The sequence below is a fragment of the Aquarana catesbeiana genome, linkage group LG08, assembly GCF_042186555.1.
Source record: "Aquarana catesbeiana isolate 2022-GZ linkage group LG08, ASM4218655v1, whole genome shotgun sequence".
Taxonomy (NCBI): domain Eukaryota; kingdom Metazoa; phylum Chordata; class Amphibia; order Anura; family Ranidae; genus Aquarana; species Aquarana catesbeiana.
The window spans coordinates 98,726,163-98,746,165 of NC_133331.1; the positions used below are offsets into that span (position 1 = coordinate 98,726,163).

General features: G+C 43.8%; 1 protein-coding gene across 15 annotated transcripts in view; it reads right to left on the minus strand.

Moving 5' to 3' along the window:
• Nucleotides 1–20,003, minus strand: part of LOC141105954 (scavenger receptor cysteine-rich domain-containing protein DMBT1) — a 150,924-nt gene that overhangs the window by 15,151 nt on the left and 115,770 nt on the right. For all 15 annotated transcript variants that reach the window (XM_073596207.1, XM_073596206.1, XM_073596199.1 and 12 more), the window contains 3 exons: nucleotides 17,297–17,608; nucleotides 12,077–12,094; nucleotides 7,247–7,385 (listed from right to left, as the gene is read on the minus strand). In XM_073596207.1, coding sequence (XP_073452308.1) covers nucleotides 7,247–7,385; nucleotides 12,077–12,094; nucleotides 17,297–17,608 — 469 coding nt within the window. The remainder of the gene's footprint in view (nucleotides 1–7,246; nucleotides 7,386–12,076; nucleotides 12,095–17,296; nucleotides 17,609–20,003) is intronic.

Sequence of the window (20,003 nt, forward strand, 5' to 3'; positions counted from 1 at the left end):
GCCGACTCAAGTTACCAAAAAAGAGGTTTAAAGGGATTTTAAAAAAAAATGTAAATGAGTAGGTGGAAAAGGGAGGAAATTTGCCCCAGGGCTGGGCTTTAACAGAGGCCTGTCATGAGGGAACAGTTAGGTCTACTTTTGATTATCTCCTCCTGCAAATACTCTGTCATCAGCATCCCATGTGACTATTATCAAAAAAACATCAGAATCAGGATCAGGAAATCTGACTTTCACCCTGCTTCAAGGAGAAAATCAGAAGTATCAGCCAGAGTATTTCAGTCATGACATGTTGCTTTACCAGAGTCACAGCGCTAAATATCACATGAAAAGCCATGGATGGAATCCACCATTGTTTGACTCCTGGGCTTATTACTAGTTCAAGGAAAATAATGTCACTCACAAAGAAGTTGAATAGGTTCAGTTTAATTGCACCTCAAATAGTGCATAGCCCAGGTTTCAGAAAATGTCCTTTCAAAACAGAAGCAACTCACAGATGTTTTAATCATTATGGCCTTTTGTTGTTTGTAATTAGGAATTTAAAGTGACATATTAAAAAAAATGTTTCATGCTAAGTATATGCATGGTAAGTAATGTGTAAACAAAACGTACGGGTTTAAATAACAAACATGTTATAATTAGATGCTCTGTGCAGTGGTTTTGCACAGAGCAGCCCCGATCCTCCTCTTCTTGTGTCTCCCGCTGGCACTCTTGGCCTCTCCCCCCTGCCGAGTGACCCCAGAGCAAGCAGCTTGCTATGGGGGCACCCGAGCAGGCTCGCTCCCCAGCTACTGCTTTGCATGTCAATTCACACACAGAACCATGGCTAGGCCCCACCCTCTCTTTCCTCATTGGCTCCCGCTGCTGTCTTGATAAGTCAATGAGGAGTGAGAGTCTATGGAGAGCCGAGGTTCATCACAATGGGGCTCAAGTAAGTATTAGGGGGGGGGGCTGCTGCACACAGACGGTTTTTGTTATCTTAATGCATAGAATGCCTTTAAAACCACTTTAAACCCAAGCACAAACACTTGCTATAGCTAAGGACAATTTAAAGTAATTGCGAACCCTCACCCTGTAAAACAACCCATTCAGTTTAAAATAGAAAAGAAAGGCAAAATATTTGTGTATACTGTACATATAAACATTATAAATACTTTTTTTGACTTTTTTAAATCACATTTTGATCACATTTCCTCTGTTCTCAGCTGCATAAGAGCTAGGGGGGGATAAACAGCAGTACACTGACCTTCCCAGTGAAATAATAATAAAGTTGCACTATAAGCAGATATAATATTCTTATGAAGGATCGTATATAGTATATATACACATATATCTAAATGTGATATAGTGAACAGTAAATTATAACGTGAAAAAATGCATCCACCTCCCAAATTGCGATAAATCAAACATATCATAATGTCCATAATAGGTTGCAAATATAGCATAAATGAATGTGTACACAGGTAAGTAAGTTCAAAAATGGGAGATGATACAGATGAAATGCTAGAAAGCTCCCTGGGGCATGGATGGTGGAAGGATGGATCACAGTGTTAGAGTGGTAATCTGTGTGTGGAGACCCTTACCAGAAAAGGTGGACCCCTTCCAGTGCAGGGTCATTCGAGCAGACAGATTACCCTCTGTGGGGGACTGTAGGACCTTCTGATATGTGGTGTCTCCGGTCTCTGGATCACTTCAAATGATGGATGGAGGTGTCACACCGAAACAATAACTTGTCTGGCTCTGAAATGAAACCACTCGGGCTCCAGGCCCCGAGTGGAAAAGCGAGAAGACAAGGGACGCTGATCGTGTGGTAGATCGAAAGCGCTTTATTCATAAAACATGCGGATAACCCGCAAATGACATATTTTGACATAACCCGCGAGAAGACAAGGGACGCTGATCGTGTGGTAGATCGAAAGCGCTTTATTCATAAAACATGCGGATAACCCGCAAATGACATATACAAACAGATAAAAAAGCCGGCTGGACAAATGAAAAAACAAAACACCCGCGTGTCGGGGTCCCTTGAACCCTCTCCTAATGTTACCTAGATGCTCATTAAGCCTGACCTGCAAAGGACGAAGCGTACGCCCAACATACTGAAGCCCGCATGGGCAGGTCAGGAGATACACTACACTGAGTGGAACAGGTGACAAAAGACTTAATAGGAAATGTGTGATTTGTTTTTCTAGACGTAAATTCTGTTGTTTTCCTGGATTTGATAGCATTAATGGAACAAACAGCACAGTTGTTACATCTGTAAAATCCAATTAAGTTTTGAAAAAACATGGGCTTATATATAGGTGGATTGCAAACAGTAGGGGCCACCAATTGTTTGATAGGAGGGGCTCCCCTAAATATTAAACATGGCTTGTCAGGGAGTACCGTGCCAAGCACAGGATCGTTTTTTACCATGTGCCAATGTTTGCGTATGAGTTTCTTCACAGAGAAATGCTGTTGGGAGTAACGTGTACTGAAAGGACAAATCAAATTCCCCGGGTCACGTTCAGCCATCCTTGGTCTGTCCACCAAAAGCGAATCACGGTCCAACATACGGACCTCCTCAATTTTATTATTTAGGGTGGTTAAATCATAACCTTTATCACATAATCTATTCCTGAGCATCCTGGTCTGTGTGTCAAAATCATCCACTCGAGTACAATTTCTCCTCATGCGGATGAATTGGCTTTTGGGGACTGAATCTAACCATGGGCGATGATGGCAACTATCTCTGGGTATGAAGGAATTTCGGTCAGTAGCTTTGAAATAAGTGGATGTGACTAAAGTGTCACCCTCACTTCGAATATTCAAATCCAAGAAATTAATGGTGTGCTGATTGGCTTCATATTTAAATTCTATGCCTCGATTGTTGTTGTTCAAGGAGGACATAAACAACTGTAAGGACTCATGGGTGCCATCCCATAGGAGAAGGCTCCCTTCTGCGTTCCACCTATTTGTCATATCCAATATGGCGCTTTCGATCTACTGCACGATCAGCGTCCTTTGTCTTCTCGCTTTTCCACTTGGGGCCTGGAGCCCGAGTGGTTTCATTTCAGAGCCAGACAAGTTATTGTTTCGGTTTTATCCGTATCCCGGTGTGACAACTCCATCCATCATTTGAAGTGATCCAGAGACCGGAGACACCACATATCAGAAGGTCCTACAGTCCCCCACAGAGGGTAATCTGTCTGCTCGAATGACCCTGCGCTGGAGGGGGTCCACCTTTTCTGGTAAGGGTCTCCACACACAGATTACCACTCTGACACTGTGATCCATCCTTCCGCCATCCATGCCCCATGGAGATTTCTAGCATTTCATCTGTATCATCTCCCATTTTTGAACTCACTTACCTGTGTACACATTCATTTATACTACATTTGCAACCTATTGTGGACATTACGATATGTTTGATTTATTGCAATTTGGGAGGTGGATGCATTTTTTCACGTTATAATTTACTGTTCACTATATCACATTTAGATATTTGTGTATATATACTATATACGATCCTTCATATGAATAATATATCTGCTTATAGCGCAACTTTATTATTATTTTTGAAGTTTTTTACCATAGAGATATTAGATGGTTTTTAGTTGCTGCTTCTATATACAATCTAGCGCGGTATTTCTTTCCTTTCTCTATTCTTCCCAGTGAAAGGCTGTGGAGGGGGTGTGTGTCAGGACAAGTCTGATCATTGGAGGAGAGCAATGATTCCCAGCATAGCTAAAGAACTCACTATGGTGTGTTCTCCTGCTTAGTGTGGTCAGTTTTTAAAAGGAAAGCAGAGGGACTGACAGGAACACAAAGGAAGTAATACAGTACAAAGAGATCAGGATACTTTTTCAGACAAGTACATGGTACAGCAGCCTTATATCAGGAATTTTAAATGTTGGGTTTACATATTCTTTAACTTATTTTAAGTGCTGCTTTGCATGGCCTATGTGTTAATCTGCACAAACACAGAATAAGTGTTTTAATCCTAGGAACGGAAGTATGTTAATCAAAGAGTCAAAGACATCTGTCTCTCTGAGCCTCCATTCACTTTGTAATTAAGGGCTCAACTGCTCAAATTCCTCAGCTAAGCTCCACTCATACGCTACTTATGATATCTCCTCTTAGGGGAGGACTTTAAGCCAAAAGTTCAAAATGGATGACAGGTTGGACTATTGGGTATATAATGACATTTTGGAGAAGGTGGTACATAAAATATTCCAGATTAGGGATGAGCTGAACACCCCCCTGTTCGGTTCGCACCAGAACTTGCGAACAGGCAAAAAATTTGTTCGAACACGCGAACACCATTAAAGTCTATAGAACACGAACATGAATAATCAAAAGTGCTAATTTCAAAGGCTTATATGCAAGTTATTGTCATAAAAAGTGTTTGGGACCTGGGTCCTGCCCCAGGGGACATGGATCAATGCAAAAAAAAAGTTTTAAAAACTGCCGTTTTTTTGGGAGCAGTGATTTTAATAATGCTTAAAGTCAAACAATAAAAGTGTAATATCCCTTTAAATTTCGTACCTGGGGTGTGTCTATAGTATGCCTGTAAAGGGGCGCATGTTTCCCGTTTTTACAACAGTCTGACAGCAAAATGACATTTCAAAGGAAAAAAAGTAATTTAAAACTACTCGCGGCTATTAATGAATTGCCGGTCCGACAATACACATAAAAGTTCATTGATAAAAACGGCATGGGAATTCCCCACAGGGGAACCCCGAACCAAAAAAAATAAAAAATTACGTGGGGGTCCCCCTCAAAATCTATACCAGACCCTCCAGGTCTGGTATGGATTTTAAGGGGAACCCCGCGCCAAAATTTAAAAAAAAATGGCGTGGGGTCCCCCTAAAAATCCATACCAGACCCTTATCCGAGCACACAACCTGGCAGGCTGCAGGAAAAGAGGGGGGGACGAGAGAGCGCCCCCCCTCCTGAACCGTACCAGGCCACATGCCCTCAACATTGGGAGGGTGCTTTGGGGTAGCCCCCCAAAACACCTTGTCCCCATGTTGATGAGGACAAGGGCCTCATCCCCACAACCCTTGGCTGGAGGTTGTGGAGGTCTGCGTGCGGGGGGCTTATCAGAATCTGGAAGCCCCCTTTAACAAGGGGACCCCCAGATCCCGGCCCTCCCCCCTGTGTGAAATGGTAAGGGGGGTTTCTTCTATCTTCTTCTTCTTCTGGTTCTTCCTCCGCTGTTCTCGTCCGGCATCTTCCTCCGCGGCATCGGCGTCTTCTTTCCTTCTTCTCGGGTCGCTCCGCATCCATGATGGCATGGAGGGAGGCTCCCGCTGTGTGACGCTTCTCTCTTCATCTTCTTCTCTTCATCTTCTTCTCTTCATCTTCTTGTCTTCATCTTCTTTTCGGGCCACTCCGCATCCATGATGGCATGGAGGGAGGCTCCCGCTGTGTCACGCTTCTCCTCTTCTGACGGTTCTTAAATAACGGGGGCGGGGCCACCCGGTGACCCCGCCCCTCTCTGACGCACGGGGACTTGACGGGACTTCCCTGTGGCATTCCCCGTGATGTCAGAGGGGGACGGGGTCACCTGTTACGTAACCCTGCCCCCTTCTGAGGTCACGGGGAATGCCACAGGGAAGTCCCCATCAAGTCCCCGTGCGTCAGAGGGGACGGGGTCACCGGTGGCTCCGCCCCATGTTATTTAAGAACTGTCAGAAGAGGAGAAGCGTCACACGGCGCGAGCCTCCCTCCATGCCATCATGGATGTGGAGCGGCCCGAAAAGAAGATGAAGAGAAGAAGATGAAGAAAAGAAGATGAAAAGAAGAAGATGAAGAGAGGAAGATGAAGAGAAGAAGATGAAGAGAAGCGTCACACAATGGGAGCCTCCCTCCATACCATCATGGATGCGGATCGGCCGAGGAGAAGAAGGAAAGAGGACGCCGACGCCGCGGAGGAAGATGCCGGACGAGAACACCGGAGGAAGAACCAGAAGAACCAGAAGAACCAGAAGAAGAAGATGGAGAAGATGGAGGAAAAAACCAAAGGAAGATAGAAGATAGAAGAAAGAAGATAGAAGAAAGAAGAAGCATTTAAATAAAGAAATTGTCAAAAACTGTCTCTTGTAATTTTTAACATTTTTGACACATTTTTAGTGAAACGGTAGGGGTACCCCCTTACCATTTCAGACAGGTTTGAGGGCCGGGACCTGGGGGTCCCCTTGTTGAAGGGGGCTTCCAGATTCCGATAAGCCCCCCGCCCGCAGACCCCCACAACCACCGGCCAAGGGTTGTGGGGATGAGGCCCTTGTCCCCATCAACATTAGGGACAAGGTGTTTTGGGGGCTACCTTAAAGCACCCTCCCAATGTTGAGGGCCTGTGGCCTGGTACAGTTCAGGGGGGGCGCTCTCTCATCCCCCCCTCTTTTCCTGCGGCCTGCCAGGTTGCGTGCTCGGATAAGGGTCTGGTATGGATTTTTGGGGGGATCCCACGCCGTTTTTTTATTTTATTTTGGCGCGGGGTTCCCCTTAAAATCCATACCAGACCTGGAGGGCCTGGTATAGATTTTGAGGGGGACTCCATGCCATTTTTTTTTCACATTTTGGCCGGGGTTCCCCTTAATATCCATACCAGACCTAAAGGGCCTGGTATGGAATTTAGGGAGACCCCCCACTTCATTTTTTTTTAAATTTTGGTTCGGGGTTCCCCTGTGGGGAATTCCCATGCCGTTTTTATCAATTAACTTTTATGTGTATTGTCGGACCGGCAAATCATTAATAGCCGCAAGTAGTTTAAATGACTTTTTTTCCTTTGAAATGTCATTTTGCTGTCAGACTGTTCTAAACATGGGAAACATGCGCCCCTTTACAGGCATACTATAGACACCCACCAGGTACGAAATTTAAAGGGATATTACACTTTTATTGTTTCACTTTAAGCATTATTAAAATCACTGCTCCCGAAAAAACGGCCGTTTTTAAAACTTTTTTTTGCATTGATCCATGTCCCCTGGGGCAGGACCCAGATCCCCAAACACTTTTTATGACAATACCGTGAATATAAGCCTTTAAAATTAGCACTTTTGATTTCTCCCATAGACATTTAAAGGGTGTTCCGTGGCATTCGAATTTGCCGCAAACACCCCAAATTGTTCGCTGTTCGGCCGATGTTCGAGTTGAATATGAGTTCGACTCGAACTCGAAGCTCATCTCTATTCCAGATATCAGACCCATTTAATCATATTTAGGGCTGTACATATATATGAAAAAAAATCAGTTTAACACTCACAAGAATTGGTTGAAAGAAAGATGAATTCTATTATTGTTGGCAACACTAATATACCATACACAGGAATCCGATGAATAAGAATCACCAAACGTCTTATAGATGTGTCCTCGAGGATTGGTCAAAATTCCCCCACAGTTCACTGCATCATGATAAATAAATAGTGTTTATTTCTTAACTTGTGATCATTACATCTGTATTTCATATTAAAAGGAAATGTATTATATTTTTAACCCCTTCATAATGGATGACAAATTAAATCTCAATGCCTGAAAACTTTGGCATGTGTTAGTAAAACTGTATTTACTGTATCTGTGCAACGACCAAGTGTATCAAGTTGAGTGATTCGGTACAGCAGAAGTCGGTCAGCATACCTGCTGATTGGCTTAACAAATCAAAGTAAAGATCCCTGTGCTTACTATCAACACAGGGCTCTGTACATGGAGCAGCAATGTGGGAGTTTTTGTCTCCCTGCAAAGCACATATTACACAAATTACACATTGTTAGGCACACAGTTAACCCCTTGATTGTCCCTAGATGTTAACCCCTTCCCAGCCAGTGTCATTAGTACAGTGATGGTATATTAGCACTGATCACTGTATTAGTGGCACTGGTGATATCAGTGTCAGTCAGCTCCCACCCAGTGTCAGTTATGCCGCGTACACACGGTCGGACTTTTCGGCTACAAAAGGCCGACGGACCAAGTCCGGCAGACAATCCGATCGTGTGTGGGCTTCCCCGGACTTTCAGCTGACTTTTCCAGCCGCAAATCTGACGGACTTTAGATTTGGAACATGCTTCAAATCTTTACGTCGTAATTCCGCCGGACCCAGAAATCCGCTCGTCTGTATGCTAGTCCGACAGACAAAAACCCACGCTAGGGCAGCTATTGGCTACTGGCTATCAACTTCTTTATTTTAGTCCGGTGTACGTCATCACGTACGAATCCGTCGGACTTTTGTGTGATCGTATGTAGGCAAGTCCATTCGTTAGAAAGTCCGCCGCAAATCCGCCAAAAGTCTGTCGAAAGTTTGTCGGACGGGCTGTCGGACTTTTGTAGCCGAAAAGTCCGACCATGTGTACGCCCCATTAGTGTCAGATCGTTTGCTGCACTATCACAGTCCCACTATAAGTCCCTAATCACTGCCATTAGTAGTATAAAAAAATAGAAAGAAATAAAAATTCCAGTAAATTAACCATAGTTTGTAGACGTTATAACTTTCACGCAAACCAATCAATATACACTTACTGGGATTTTTTTTTTTTTTTACCAAAGACATGTAGTAAAATATATTTTGGCCTAAGTCTATGAAGAAATTTGATCAAATACCACCAAAAGAAAGCTCTATCTGTGTGAAAAAAAATGACATAAACTTCATATGCATACAGTGTTGCATGACCACACAATTACCAGTTAAAGTAGCAAAGCAAAAAAGCAAAGGGGGTAAGAACTGCCAGAGGTCAAGTGGTTAAAAGGAAACACCATGGACTGCACTTTTAACACAAACACTGGAGTGCATACATACACCCCCCCCGGAGTAAAACTTATGTGGGGAATGTACTCCACCTGCAAGAAAGAGGATGGGGTAAAGAGATGCAAACTAGAGATGGAAGGAAGGTGTGTAAAGCCGTTCATACATTATACAATTTTCTTGTACAATTTTCTTTTAGATTTACCAAGAACCATATAATAAGAGGTCAAACCTAAACAACACTTTCAATTGGTATCGAATCAGGAAGGTCCTTTCACTACATAGCTCTAAAGGCGATTTACAGAAATTGTACAAGAAAATTGTATGGTCAGCCTTAGTGTATGTAGGGCTTTAGGGGTGGTGAGGAGGGGGATAGTGTATGAAGATATGTAGAGCACATATGTGAGTATATGTAGTTTGCTGGGTGAGGGATGTAAGTACAATATCTCACAAAAGTCAGTACACCCCTCACATGTTTGTAAATATTTTATTATATCTTTTCATGTGAAAACACTGAAGAAATACCACTTTGCTGCAATGGAAAGTAGTGAGTGTACAGCTTGCATAACAGTGTAAATTTGCTGTCCCCTCAAAATAACTGAACACACAGCCATTAATATCTAAACCGCTGGCAACAAAAGTGAGTATACCCCTAAGTGAAAATGTCCAAATTGGGCCCAAAATGACAATATTTTGTGCGGCCACCATTGTCTTCCAGCACTGCCTTAACCCTCTTGGGCATGGAGTTCACCAGAGCTTCACAGGTTGCCACTGGAGTCCTCTTCCACTCCTCCATGATGACATTACGGAGCTGGTGGATGTTAGAGACCTTGTACTCCTCTACCCTCCTTTTGAGGATGCCCTACAGATGCTCAATAGGGTTTAGGTCTGGAGATATGCTTGGCCAGTCCATCACCTTTTCCCTTAGCTTCTTTAGAAAGACAGTGGTTGTCTTGGAGGTGTGTTTGGGGTCGTTATGATGTTGGAATACTGCCCTGCAGCCCAGTCTCTGAAGGGAGGGGATCATGTTCTGCTTCAGTATGTCACAGTACATGTTGACATTCATGGTTCCCTCAATGAACTGTAGCTCCCCAGTGCCAGCAGCACTCATGCAGCCTCAGACCATGATACTCCCACCACCATGCTTGACTGTAGGCAAGACACACTTGTCTTTGTACTCCTCACCTGGTTGCCACCACACACGCTTTGCGGGCTTTCTTGTGCATCATATTTAGAAGAGGCTTCTTTCTGGGATGACAGCCATGCAGACCAATTTGATGCAGTGTGCGGCGTATGGTCTGAGCACTGACAGACTGACCCCCCACCCCTTCAACCTCTGTAGCAATGCTGGCAGCACTCATACGTCTATTTCCCAAAGATAACCTTTGGATATGACGCTGAGCACTTGCACTCAACTTCTTTGGTGGACTATGGTGAGGCCTGTTCTGAGAGGAACCTGTCCTGTTAAACCGCTGTATGGTCTTGGCCACCGTGCTGCAGCTCAGTTCTGCTGTATGGTCTTGGCCACCGTGCTGCAGCTCAGTTTCAGGGTCTTGGCAATCTTCTTATAGCCTAGGCGATCTTTATGTAGAGCAACAATTCTTTTCTTAAGATCCTCAGAGAGTTCTTTGCCATGAGGTGCCACGTTGAACTTCCAGTGACCAGCATGAGAGTGTGAGAGCGATAACACCAAATTAAACACACCCGCTCCCCATTCACATATGAGACCTTGTAACACTAGCGAATCTCATTACACCGGGGTGGGAAAATGGCTAATTGGGTCCAATTTGGACATTTTCACTTAGGGTGTACTCACTTTTGTTGCCAGCGGTTTGGATATTAATGGCTGTGTGTTGAATTATTTTGAGGGGACAGCAAATTTACACTGTTATACAAGCTGTACACTCACTACTTTACATGGTAGAAAAGCGTCATTTCTTCAGTGTTGTCATATGAAAAGATATAATAAAATATTTACAAAAATGTAAGAGGTGTACTCACTTTTGTGAGATACTGTATTTGTAGTGTTCCAGGTGTATGTTTGTGTGGTTGGGAAAGAGGGGCGGGGTATAGGTTGTGTTTTAGTTGGGAGGTAGTAAAGGTAGTGTTCTAGATGGGGGGCAGTAAAGGTAGTGTTCTAGTTAGGGAGGTATGTGTAATGTTCTAGTTGGCGGGGTATATGTAGTGTTCCAGTTTGGGGGGAGTACATGTAGTGTTCTTGGTGGGTGGGGAGTGTGAGTATATGTAGTGTTCTGCATGGGGGGTGCATTTCAACACCTGGTACTGCCATTTGTGACTGCTGGCACAACAGATCACCTCTTTCACCGGCAGCATGTAAGTGTGCGTTCAAGTATGTCAGCTGACACCAAGGGCTTATCCCCCTAAAACAAAGGATATGGGGCTTTTTTTATCCCACTTATAGGGCGTACACACGGTCGGACTTTGTTCGGACATTCCGACAACAAAATCCATGGATTTTTTCCGACGGATGTTGGCTCAAACTTGTCTTGCATACACACGGTCACACAAAGTTGTCGGAAAATCCGATCGTTCTGAACGCGGTGACGTAAAACACGTACGTCGGGACTATAAACGGGGCAGTGGCCAATAGCTTTCATCTCTTTATTTATTCTGAGCATGCGTGGCACTTTGTCCATCGGATTTGTGTACACACGATCGGAATTTCCGACAACGGATTTTGTTGTCGGAAAATTTTATCTCCTGCTCTCCAACTTTGTGTGTCGGAAAATCCGATGGAAAATGTCCGATGGAGCCCACACACGGTCGGAATTTCCGACAACACGCTCCGATCGGACATTTTCCATCGGAAAATCCGACCGTGTGTACGGGCCATTACACTAACAATTAGCACTACTGACACCAACGATGGGACATATATTTGGTAATTATATTTTCCCACTGACACTAACAATGGGCCATTTATTATCCCACTGACTCCAGTGATTGACACTTATTTTATCCCACAAAAAACAAGAATGGGGATTATTTTACTCCCAATGACACCACAATTGGATTTATATTTACTTTCATTTTCTTATTAGTGGGCCCCAAAGCCCTATTTTATCTAAAATATAGAAGAGCAATGTGGAAATGTGTCACACTACAAGCCATAATCCCGTGAAGTCACACGTTTTTTTTGGCCACACCCATTTTTGGCCACACCTCCATGAATTCAGCAGGCCTTTTCTTTACCTGTTCATATTGTTCCTCCTAATTATATTCTAATGTTGGCAACAGTGATATACAGTGTGTCTTTTAGTAAATCACTTTTTTAACAGAATATGATTTTTACTTGAATTATTAGTGTTTTAAGCTAGGCTGTATATAAACTGTACTTACCTGTAGGATATGCTGAACCTGTCAAATTGAAATGGGAAAATTAATATTAATTGAGATAAAATATATATCTTTAGCTATAGGCTTTCCAAAAGATGCTTTTTGTCGCATTTACAAATAGAACAGAAACTCTTTATTATTGCCTGCTTATGTTCATTAGATTTTCATTATCAAGGTATCTTTAAAGTTTTAACTTAGAGGAGTTCCAGTCTGGGGGGGAAAAAAAGTTAAAAGTCAGCAGCTAAAAATATTGTAGCTGCTGACTTTTAATACAGTGTAAGGACACTTACCTGTCCAGGGATCCTGCAATGTCGGCACCATCCATCTGTCCATTGGCTATGGATGCAGGTGCCGGCATCTTCATTAAGGGAAACAGGAGCTGAAGTCTTGCGCCTTCACAGCCTGTTTCCTACTGCGCATGCGTGATTGGCACTGCGCTTTCTGAACGGTCCTGCTGTCTTCTGGAACTTGTGTGTCTCCCAGAAGGCAGTGGGAAGGGAAGGAGGAGGGGCCGAAAATTGCATAGTTTGCCATACAACGATTACGCCAATCTTACCCGGAAGTGGGAGCGGATACCTGGTTTTCACAGGTATCCACTCCCCCCTCCGCTGCCACATTTGGCACCTTTCGGGGGAGGGGGGGGGCAGATATCTGTCAAACAAGCGGAGCTTTCCTTTTGGGTGGAGTTCCACTTTAATCTACTCTCTTATTTTGCCTACATTTCCTCTCATAAACATGCTAATGAAATTTTTAAATAAAATGTTTTTTTTAATTACTTACCTCATTTTAGTCATTGCGCTTCTCAGAGCAATGCAGGCAGATCATGCCCGGATGAAGAGAGCAGCAGGGTGCTGTACAGAGCATTCTTTAAACATCACAGCACCCTTCCTCAGTACTCTTCTCAAGAGCTCTCAGCCTCGATGCAAGCAGAGACCTGGCTCTCTGGGGAGTGATGCAAATAACAAAATGTCCTAATGTGTGCATGTCAGTCTGGAGGAGCAGGCATTGCTAGACAGGCTTTATTTGCATATAGACTGCCCTTGGCAATGCCCACATGTGATTCTCAGCCACTATGATTGAAAGAACCAAAATCCAATTAATCAAAATCCAGCAGGAGACTGTAAGGCAGGGGAGTAAAAAGCAAGGTGATGCTAGATGACCTCAAATCAGGAAATGAGACGGGCTCTGACTTGCTGCGGCTTCTAAGGCCTCATGCACACTGCAGCTCAAAGAAGCTGCTCCTATGGGTGTTTGAGCGGTTTTAAGCTTTTTCTTTTCTCTGCCTGATAACGCCCCTCTATATTGGCCTATTGTCCGTCCATGCACACTATATGCAGTTTCAGAAGTTTAGTGGCAGGGGAGTTTACAGGCAGAAAAAAACCCTTTGGGCTTGCTGACCAGCCATACCAGAGCCTCAGAGTGCAGTGAGCCAGCACCGACAGCGTAGAGAGCAGACAGCCACAGAGGGAGCAGGAGCTGTGTAAGCCGATACTTCCTCTGTAGTGCTGGCTTGTGTCCCAGGCGGAGTAAAACTAAGTGCACTCCACCTCTAATCCTTTCTAGCAGCCTGGAGAGCAATTCCAGCAGCAGCTGCAAGAGGAAAAGAAGGTCAGTGTATTAAACAACACATATACTGGGCATAATAGCTTTTGCAATGGGCATATTAGTGCATTGGGCTAACAACTATTATGCCCCGTACACACGATCGGACTTTCCGACAACAAAACCATGGAATTTTGTTTGAAGGTTGTTGGCTCCAACTTGTCTTGCATACACATGGTCAAACAAATGTTGGTCAAGTCTTTTGATGACGCCCTGGGGGAGGTGCGAAACACGTCGACGTAACATCCGGCTTACGCCTTAACCGAGTGACGTTTTCTTCCTGGCTCCGTGGAACGCACACTACCAGCGGCGATCGCGGAAGTTCTCTGACATGCCTGTTTGCATCCGAGGATTTTGTGAGTAGCGCTTTATAGCGCAAGTGATCCTATAGCTCCGCAATACTTCACCATATTGCTTCTCTTTTTACTTTTGGGTGGACATCTGCAAGCTTATGGCCTTTCCGATCTGAATATCAGCTATTTCACAGTTATATTCACGCCAGAGGTACCGCCTTGTAAATACCTATGGGGATTGACTGATAGCATAGGCTGAAGAGTCGGTGTCTGCTTTCCGGCAAAGCTGCCTGTCAAAGAGCCTTGGGACTAGCACAGCTGGTGGTATTTACTTTGGGACTTTTTGCAAGCAGTTATCATTTCAATAGTGCTAGCCCAGTTGGTGATATTTTTGGGGGATTATTTAAAATTATATATCATTCCATTGTGGCAATATATATTTATTTCACAATTTTTTTAGTAATTTGGTAGCACCAACGACCTATATATTTATTTATATTATTTTTTTGAGATTTGCACTCCACTTATATGTAATTTGTGTATTGCATCCGTATTTACCACTCATGGTATTTGTATTTTAGCAATTGATAGCAACAATTGCGCATATCAATTAATTAATTTTTTGTTAACTGCACTAGTATTGGCAATTATTAATTGTTTTGTGTATTGCGCCTACTGTCATCATAATTCACATATATTGTCCACTATTGCACGTAGCACTTTATTTTTATTTATGGTGTGGTTTATCAGCGCTGTATTTGTTTGTTTTTTAAAGCAGCTTTATTATTATCCCATTAAAGAAGAAGAGAATTGTGGGCTGCATTTGGAGATTTCATAATTTGCTACGTCACGAATGTTAATTCTCCATTACAAACGCTAGTTTGCAAGACCGGCCGCTTCTGCTTCTGAGCATGCGTGAACTTTTGTGCGAAAGACTTGTGTACACGCGATCGGAAAGTCCGACAACAAAATATTGTTGGCGGAAAATTTTAGAACCTGCTAGCAAACATTTGTTGGCAGAAAGTCCGAGAACAAATGTTCAATGGAGCATACACATGGTCGGACTTTCCGCCAACAAGCTCGCATCCATTTCCCATCAGAAAGTCCAACCATGTGTATGCGGCATTAGGCTGCTTTCACACAGATCTGCAGGTGCAGTGCAGTGCACCTGCAGCTTTCCTGTGGGTTAGCTATACTGAGTCATAGACTTCTATTATATCCTGTGGGATTAATAAATTTTCTGAAAGTGCACCAAAAATCCTGAATTCACTGGTGCACCCTACCCACAAGATGTAATAGAAGTCTATGGTAATGCGCAGTTAATCCATAGGCACTGCACTGTATCTACAGTGCGGGTAAACCGCAGCACATCAGTATGAAAGCAGCCTTACAGGGTGCTTAGGACAATAAGGGATTATTTACATTTGCAGTTTGGGGGGGCAGTAAAACCCTATATTTCATTGTAGCCCGTGACCTGTTACCAAATCACTTAAGTGGTCCTTGCTATACAGAGTGTACCAATTATGTCATATGCCTTTGCTGCGGGAGCTCCAGGAGAATAATCCAGATGATTTTCGGAATTATCTCCGGATGATGGACCCCTGCTTTCACCAACTCTTGGCGTTGTTGACCCCCTAGATTAAGAAGCAGGACACATGCATGAGGCTTTTATTTTATTTTTTGGTTGAATAATAATGATTTGATTTGGTATATTTTCTATATTTTTGGATGCATAGAATGCACTTTTTGGTTAAGTTCTATTGGCAGATAGCATGTCTAATTTTATTTGTTTTCTTTTTTAATGCACAATAAAACAATTGTGTAGAATAATACTTGGCTATGTGTTTTACTTCAAATGACAGTTTGGAAGTAGGCAGTTACATTTAAAAAAATACAATGTAAAATTGACAAGGGACACCAACATAGTTGTATCTTTGATCTTAAAAACTACAGGATAATGGTGTTGTGGTAACTTGCTCAAATAAAAAAATAAAAAGCATAATAATATTATTCTTGATATCACTAGAAAAAAAAATCCTTTGAAAATTTGTTTGCAATAACTCCAACAGTATCACCAGCAAAGCAGCTTCATTATTATCCTATTAAAGAAGAAGAGAATTGTGCGCTGCATTTCGAGATTTCATAATCTGCCACGTCACAAATGTTAATTCTCCATTACGAACTAGTTTACAAGACCGACCGCTTCTGGCTAGTCCTTGCTTCCGAGCATGCCTGTTTGTACTTGGACTTTTGTCCCGACGGACTTGTGTACACACGTTCGGAGAATCCCACAACAGACATTTGTCCGCGGAAAATTTTAAAACCTGCTGTCCAACATTTGTCTGTGGAAAATCCGATGGAGCATCCAAAGGGTCAGATTTTCCGCCAACAGCCTGTCATCACACATTTCCCATCGGAAAATCCGATCGTGTGTACAAGGCTTAGGATGAAATATCCTAAAAACATTTCTTCTACTGAGAATGGAGAATCTATCACAGGGATTGCATGTAGATTAAAAACAACAGAGTACTGAGTATTTTGAACATGTCACCAGATGACAATGTAGAAGACCAACATGTAGGACCATCAGTGTCACTGTGTGAGGCTTCGATGTCCACGCAGGCTAAACATTCCCTGTGTAGCAGGTACCCTGGCAATTTCTGATATTAGGTAATCACATCCACAGAGTTTCCATTTGATAGGCCATCATTAGATTAGTCTGAGCCAGTTAGACTCACAGGCACAGCTGAGTCCTCCTAAACAGTTTGAGAACCATGCAATAAGAGCTTAATCAGTACTATTTCTATTATGCCGCGTACACACGAGCGGACTTTACGGCAGACTTGGTCCAGAGGACGGGAGTCCGTCGGATAATTCGATCGTGTGTGGGCTCCAGCGGACTTTTTTTTCCCAAATGAAACGAAATGAAACATGTTTCAAATCTTTCCGACGGACTCGAGTCCGGTCGAAAAGTCCGCTCGTCTGTATGCTAGTCCGATGGACAAAAACCAACGCTAGGGCAGCTATTGGCTACTGGCTATTAACTTCCTTGTTTTAGTCCGGTCGTACGTCATCACATACGAATCGTCGGACTTTGGTTGATCGCGTGTAGGCAAGTCCGTTCATTCGGAAAGTCCGTCGGAAACTCCGCCAGACCTAGTCCATCGAAAAGTCCAGCCGTGTGTCCGCGGCATAAGTCTTAATAATGGTTGATACAGTATATGCATCTAATTTTACCAGTAACTACCATTGTCTTTTATTTAATACATATACTGAATAAATATGTTAACTTTGCCATATTGGCTTTACAGAAGCCAGTAGAATTTACCTGAACAGTTGACTCCAGCGTCTTCAGAATGGCCACAGTTATGCTGTTTCAGCCCTCGGTGTGGGCAGTTCCACAAAATATTTTCATCCCCTCTGCAATTCACATCATCCAGAATAATAGGTCCTGTTCCTTGACCAAAATAGGCATTGCCAAATGATGAAATTGCTCTACCACAGCCTAGTTGCCGGCATACAACCTGAGCATCTGTCAGATCCCAAGAATCATCACACACCGTTCCCCATTCTCCTTCATAGAAAATTTCCACACGACCAACACAACGGTTTCTGCCATTTACCAACCTCAGAACCATATCTGGTACAATAAGAAAGGGAATGTGTGTTTAAAATTAAGTGTGGTTATTCCAAGACAGAAACATAGAAAACATACAAAAGTGACGGAAGAAAAAAGACTGAGTAGTCCATCAAGACTGCCCCTTTCATTTTTTTTGTTTTGTTGTTTGTTTGTTCTGGTTTTCTTGTCTGTTTTTGTGTTTGCTTGTTTTTTTTTGTTTTATTTAGAAAGGGGGGGGGGTTGTTTTGTTTTTTCCTTAACTTTTTTGTCTGAGTATAGTGAGACCTGGAGGAGAGAATGGACAGAGGGGCGGCATGATTAAGGCCCCTTTCACACTTATGATTGTACTGCAAAATCGTATGACAAGTCATTCTCCATGATTTTCAATGACTACCATTCATATTGGCACGACTTTAAGTCGTGGCGACTTGAAAGTAGTCCCTGCACTACTTTGGTCCAACATCTATGCGAGTTGTACTCCATAGACCTCAATGTTAAACCCTCAAGTAGCATGCAAATCATGCCTGAATAATATAGACACGATTTCAGTACGACTTTGTAAGCACAAGCCTGGCTCGCTGATCGGGAAAGGAAAACTTTTTTTTCCTTTCGCGATGAGCGACAGGCAGTGCTGACAGCTGTCTGGTATGAAACATGAGGGGAAACGCCGCGCCAAGTTTTAATTAAAAAACGGCGTGGGTTCCCCCCCAGGGGAATACCAGGCCCTTAGGTCTGGTATGGATCTGAAGGGGAACCCCCTACGCCGAAAAATCGTCGTGGGGTCCCCCCCCAGAATCCGTACCAGACCATTATCCGAGCACGCAGCCGGCCGGTCAGGAATAGGGGTGGGGACAAGCGAGCGCCCCCCCCCTCCTGGACCGTACCAGGCCACATGCCATCAACATGGGGGGGTGGGTGCTTTGGGGCACCCCACCCCAAAGCACCTTGTCCCCATGTTGATGAGGACAAGGGCCTCTTTCGACAACCCTGGCCGTTGGTTGTCGGGGTCTACGGGCGGGGGCTTATCGGAATCCAGGAGCCCCCTTTAATAAGGGGGCCCCCAGATGCCGGCCCCCCACCCTTTGTGAATGAGTATGGGGTACATCGTACCCCTACCCATTCACCTAGGGAAAAAGTGTCAATGAAAAAACACAGTACACAGGTTTTTAAAGTAATTTATTAGGCAGATCCGGGGTCTTATGACTTATGCCGCGGGGGGCCGCAGGGTGCCCCCCATGCCCCAAAGCACCCACCCCCCCATGTTGAGGGCATGTGGCCTGGTACGGTCCATTCCTGACTGGCCGGGCTGCGTGCTCGGATAAGGGTCTGGTATGGATTTTGGGGGGACCCCCACGCTGATTTTTCAGCATAGGGGGGTTCCCTTTACAATCCATACCAGACCTAAGGGCCTGGTATGCACCTGGGGGGAACCCACGCCCGTTTTTTATTTAAAATTTGGCGCGTAGTTCCCCCTCATGATTCATACCAACTACTGTATGTTTTCGTTTGTTAATGCCAAAGTTGTGGCAAAGTTGTACAAAGAAGTACTGCTCCCAAATCGCGGTAAAATCGTGGCAAATCGCGGTAAAATTGCGGCAAAATAGCCGCCGCAAAATCGCAGTAAAATCGCGTGACTTTGAAGTCGTATAAGTGTGAAAGGGGCCTAAGGGAGAACCAGGATCAGGGAACGGTCAGCTAGGTCAGTGTGCTTGGTGGGGGTGTAGCCCTTACCTGATTGGAGGCAGAGGTTGAAGCGGGAGGGTTCAGATGAGAGGGTCTTTGCGGTGAGGTAGTTCTCTCATATTCCAAGGAGTCAGGAGAAGTGGCAGCTTCCCACCCACCCGCCATGGTGTTAGGGGTTACCAAGGTGGATAGGTAAGTGGTTGTATTTTTGTGTCTAAAGTTTTTATCGAGTTTATACAAAAAAAGAATAATAATTTTAAAAAAAAGGAATATATAATAATTTACTAAATGGTGTATGTTGCTCATTTTGTCACAGCAGTTGGCGGGTCAAGGGATCTTGGGGGGGGTCAGTAATTACATGGTTACAAAAGTGTGGGGCCCATCTAGGTATGGTGCTTTCACTTGGTTAGCGGTGGTTCTCCCAGGAGGGAGGTCTCCTGGGGGAGGGAAATATGGAATTATGTGTGATGTCGGAACGTATTCGAGCCGGTTGAGGGGGGCGGCTGAGGACATGGGCGATTCCAGTTAAAATTGTGCCTTAAGGACACCCAAAGACCTCTTGTTGTTGGACATTACATTGTTGAATTTGCACTTATTGTTATGTTTTAATGTTATGATATTTTATTCTTTCATTAATAAAATTGGCTGCTGTGGCCATATAAAACCCATGTCACTCAGTCCGTGTCTTTATTCTAAATTTGTAAGGACCCAGGTTGACGAATCCTTTAGTCAA